Genomic DNA, 4815 nt, shown 5'->3' with positions numbered 1-4815 from the left:
GCGCGGGCACGTTGCCGCGCGACGATCTTGGATATCTCGCCGGCCACGCGCCCGCGCCGCGGGGGATAGCGCTATTTTGCTTGTAGCGCGCGTCGTGCCGCGGGCGGCCGGCGGCCGGCGCGTATGCTAGGGATCGCACGCCGCTACGTTCGTACATCAGAGCGCCAGTCGCCGTCTACGACCACGCGCCACCGCACGCTCTGCGACCCATTCCAAAATACGTGCGTGCGTTTCACTTTCCAGCTGTCTCCTCATCCCTTGCGTGGCGCGGCGACGCCCACGACAAGTTTCCATTCCGCTCGTTGTCCCTACGTCTCGCAAGTTTCCGCAGTCTCTCAGTCTCGCGGATGCCGGTCGTCTCGGCGACGGCATGCAAGCCCTGGTTGCAGACCTCGATCCCGTATGCGCGGGGCAGTTAATTGACAACCGTCGCCTCAACACACAAACCGTCTTCACGTTCGTAGAGCCGTGGATACCACTCTGTTCGATGTCCGAAAAGTAGCCGCGAGCCTTTATTGTACTGTTAGCTGGTTGTGCCGAGTTTTCATCTACACCCTACGACGCGGCTTCCTTAGTATCCTCCTTGGCCTCTTCTGCGTTTGGCGCATCCACCTTGGCCACCTCTTCTGGCGACTCCTTGCCCTTGGCTTCCTCCGCCTTGACCTCCTCGCCAGCCGCCGCGTCTGGGTCCTTTCCGTCCAGCAGCTTCCTGAGGTAGTCTCTCGCGCTGTCATACGCCTCTTTGAACGCGGTAGCATTCGTCGAATCCCTAAAGCGGATCGCGAGGGTAGCCTCGTCACGCTCGCCGTCCGCGTAGTCAACGCCATGCCATACCCACGAGCGATCCGAGCCCACGTTCTCCCTGAGCTCGACCGAGGGGTTGATGTAGTGATTGAGGCAGATCTTGAGCGTCTTCTCGCGGCGCATGAGCAGCCGGATCTTGCGGTTTTCCTTGTGCTTGAGGATGCGCACGTCGCCCGTGCCGCGCTCCTTCCACTCTTTCTGCTCCTTGTTGAAGCGGAACAGCTTGGATCGCATCTTGAACACCACCTCCTCGTCCTCCTCGCCCGTCTTCGTCTCCACCTCCGCCAGACGCACCACTGGCTCGTACTCCTTCGAGCAGTCCTCGTCCTTCACGATCGCTTCCGCGTCCTTGGTCGGTGCCGCCGGCGCGGCCGGCGTGGCTACGGGATCACTCATCGCGAGTCAGAAGCCCAAAAAAACAAGACAATAATCGAGGAAGGGGAGGAGGGGGAGGCTGCAGGCAAAGATCAAGCGCTGGCGGAAGTTGGTGCCGAAGCAATAGTTGAAGTGTAATGACGTGGAAAGCTTGTACTACCGCGGGGAAGATGGGTATTGACAAAGTGAATGGCGAAGACGGAAATACGGCCGAGCTGGATAGGTTGGTGTCGAGCGGGGGTGTGGACAAGATCTGTAAAATGAGTGATTTCTTCCATTCCAGCAGGCGAAGGTGTTTGAGCGCGCCCGGCGGCGATTCGTCATGTGATGCGCTGTGAAAAGTGAATAAAAAAAGAAAAAGGTTGAAATACCGTAACTTGCGAAAGCTATTGGACCCGACCGTTCCCGCCTATTAACGTGCGCCAATGGCAGCACCGCGGTTCGGTGCGGTTTCGGCATTCACCCAACCGTTGCCATACATGTGCGCAGACGTGATTTGCTGTTCTGTCCACATCGGCCAGGGCCTGTCTCGCATCTGACCCGTTGTAATACGTGTGCTTCTCTGTGTGCCCCTCTGTGACAAAGGGGCACACTTGAAGAATTGGCTGTCGACAGCCAATTCTTCAAGTCAAGCTTTCCACGGACCGATTTTGCAAACCACAATTCTGCACCCCAGTCGGCAGAAGCAGGCGCCGCAGCCATGCCCAAGCCATACGTAGCTTCACCCTTCGTTGCTCCGGCGGCCAGCGAACGCGGGGCCGCCGCCGCCGCCGCCGCCGCCGCCTCTGGCGGGGGCGGCGGGCATGCGCGCCGACCGCCGTGCGCGCGTGCTCAGCTGCCGCGCCGGACTCCGGCGGGGCTCGTGCACACGTGCCAAGCGCACGGGCGCGCACCCGCGGCAGAGTGCTCGCGCCAGACCCGATGTGAGTATTCGCGAGATGTAAACAGCCAATGGCGCGCCGCGCGCTGCCCGGCAGTGTCCGGCGCAATTGGCGCTTTTTTTTTTTTTTCCGCGCGCGGGCCGCCGCATGGCGGGACTCCCGCAGCGGGCAGGCAACACACCCAGCCCCCAGCCCCCCCTACCAGCCCCCCCTATCCAGCCAGCCCTACCAGCCAGCCCCCCGCCGCAGGGGCGGATCGCTGCGCCCCCCGCCACACAGCGCATGCCGCCCGCACGACCGCCGCGAGCGTGTGCTGCGTGACGTGCCGCCCGCCTGCAACGCCCCGCGCTCAGCGGGCACGGAGGGCAGCGCGCGTGCAAGGCTGCACGTCCGCGGACGCGTCCGCCTCCGGCAGACAGTTTCGCAATGGCGGAAATTCCCGCCTGGGCCGTTGTCCCGGCAGTCGATGCCCGCGGGAGTGAGGCTGTTTGTGCATGTACTGTACAAGGAATTCCCCTCCTTGCCTCTCGAATACCATTCCGTCATTTCGAATGTCGCTTCGCCTACACTGCACAGCGCACTAATGCACTGCAAACTTTTCTGCAGAAGGGCTAAGCTAAGCACTCTGTCCCCTCACTTCTCCTTGTCCCGTACCTCGCCCCTCTCATTACTGTCACGAAAGCTCCACTTGACCCAAATAACCACCAGTGTGTTTATCAAAAACGTCCAGCCTCGCCAACTGTCTTCGTCACATCGCACCAGTCTTAACACTCTCTAGAACATAGTTTAAAGAAGCCGGAAAAAATGCCATGGAACAATACAACGCGTAGCCTCGTTCCCTCTGTTTTTTGTGCGTTTGTGTTGTCAGGTGTCAAAGACACTTCGCCCTAATGATACATCTAATGATACATGTCTCACTGCTGCTTAAACACAAAATATACCGAACCACCCTTCTGCCCATCTATCTTCGTCCCCGCTCAACACTACCTTGAACAGCTTTTGCGCCAAACCTACAACTAGGGTAACAAATCTTCGACACCAGTGCAGGTTGCGGAATGCCTGGCTCCTGTCGCTCACATATGTCCCGATCCCTCACTCAATCCCGTAACCCCTTACCTTTCAGGTCTGTGCTTCTCACTTGTACCTTTCTCATGCTTTGCATCTGGTAACGGAAGTCGCCTTTGCTCATACAACCTTTGCATCCCCCTTTCGTCTCGTCGTGGTGGGCTACTGTGCGTAGGAGCAGCCATCGCCGTGCTCGCCGCATGCATCGTTCCGTACCGATGATCCGCGTACATCCCCCGCTGGTTTTGTAGTCGCGGAAGCGGAAGGCTTTGCAACGCGATGTTCCCTGCACTGTCTGGGAAGCCGTCAGGGTTTGGGCCTTCCTGAGAGTTTCGCCTATTGGGATGTCCCTTCTGCCTCATGGACACTGGGGGACCTGAGTCGACGCCGGCAAAATTGGAATGCCCTGCCGCCGGTCTTTGAGTTGGTGGTTGGGAGTGGGAGGAGTTCGGAGCGAGAGGGAGACGACTTGATGAAAAGGGAGTGGGGACTGCCGTTTGAACCGGGGCTTGACCAACTACATTTTGAAGCAAAGAGCCGGGTGGGTGACGTGATGCGTCAACACTAGGGTGGGGAACGGACGCGACATCGCTTTGGGATGTACCGAGGCGCGAGGGAGTTTTTGACATTGGTACTAGTGAGCTGGAGTTGTTCAAAAGTGAGCGTAGATGATCGCATTCTGCTTTGGAATGATGCAGTGCTGTTTGCAGGTCTTGAATCTTGGTGGCTGCGTCTTTGACATACGCGACGGTATCTTGCAGGACGGAGACCTTGTCAGTTCTGCCACCGTTTGGGTTTGAGACCCATTGACGAAGCTGGGCGATCTGTTGGGTCATGCGCATTCGACGCTTCTGTTCGACCTCTCTATGCAGTTTCTTGGGTTTTGCGATGCCGCCGTCGGCGACTGCGAGTTGCGGTGGTTGCGATGCGATTTCTGCGGAGAATGAGGAGGGAGGGTAAGTGTAAGCGTGAGGTTGGTGACGTGGGGCGTCTGGTTCAGATGAAGGGGTTCGGAAGGGGTGGGAGGGGTGATACGGAGATGGGAGCGGGTGGTCCGGAGCGGGATGATTAGTGCGAAGATGGTGGTGAGGGTGAGGGATGACTGGAGGGATGTGATGGGGATGATCTTGTCTCACGGGTGAGGCCTGCATTGGGGGATGCAGAGGATGCAGCGGGGTAGTGACTGGTGGTGAAGGGATGTGATGCGGTTGGTTGCCGGGAGCATAGCGGGGAGTGGGGCGGCGATTTCTGTCCATATAACGCGGTTGGGGAAACAGAGATGGGAGGGAGGGGCGGGCTTAGTGACATGAACGATGGGTCGCGGTTTTGTTGTTGTTGATGGTGCCAGGGGACTGGCCCGAGGAGAAAGAATGGTGCAAATAGCGCGTTTTCTTTCGACCGTGGGGGTTGAAGGTGTGGGTAATCAAGTGGGCACGGAGGATGCTAGATGTGGGGCGGAAGGTTTGAAGGATGGCATTACTCTGACGAAGGGGTCGAGGCGACGACGGAGGAGAGAATGGGTGTGGGGGTAACACGAAGGGGAGGGAAATGAAGAGAGCGGGGAGAAGATAGAAATGTGTCAGCACTGGGATTTTGTTTCGGGAAGGACTAGAGTGAAATGATGAATTGGAGAAGCAGGGTAGGAGGCAAGTGGATGTGAATTAGGGCGGGCTGGAGGGGGGGGGAAGGG

The 4815-nt window shown here is 58.6% G+C and overlaps 3 protein-coding genes; 1 reads left to right on the top strand and 2 right to left on the bottom strand.

Annotated features, from left to right (window-relative positions):
- Positions 1-483: 483 nt before the first annotated feature.
- On the bottom strand, positions 484-1200 carry CHC_T00006060001 (hypothetical protein). XM_005717990.1 is given in 2 exon segments: positions 484-555; positions 556-1200. The coding sequence occupies 1 exon segment, from the start codon at positions 1198-1200 to the stop codon at positions 556-558; it is 645 nt and encodes a 214-aa protein (XP_005718047.1). The 3' UTR covers positions 484-555.
- A 1670-nt stretch (positions 1201-2870) lies between these two features.
- Positions 2871-4276, bottom strand: CHC_T00006059001 (hypothetical protein). XM_005717989.1 is given in 2 exon segments: positions 2871-3172; positions 3173-4276. The coding sequence occupies 1 exon segment, from the start codon at positions 4274-4276 to the stop codon at positions 3173-3175; it is 1104 nt and encodes a 367-aa protein (XP_005718046.1). The 3' UTR covers positions 2871-3172.
- A 51-nt stretch (positions 4277-4327) lies between these two features.
- CHC_T00006058001 (hypothetical protein) lies at positions 4328-4435 on the top strand. Its single transcript, XM_005717988.1, has one exon. The coding sequence runs from the start codon at positions 4328-4330 to the stop codon at positions 4433-4435; it is 108 nt and encodes a 35-aa protein (XP_005718045.1).
- Positions 4436-4815: the final 380 nt, after the last annotated feature.

The sequence above is a fragment of the Chondrus crispus genome, genomic scaffold, assembly GCF_000350225.1.
Source record: "Chondrus crispus Stackhouse genomic scaffold, scaffold_34, whole genome shotgun sequence".
Taxonomy (NCBI): domain Eukaryota; phylum Rhodophyta; class Florideophyceae; order Gigartinales; family Gigartinaceae; genus Chondrus; species Chondrus crispus.
Note: the sequence above shows the minus strand (reverse complement) of the source record. Positions and strands in the feature narration are given on the sequence as shown.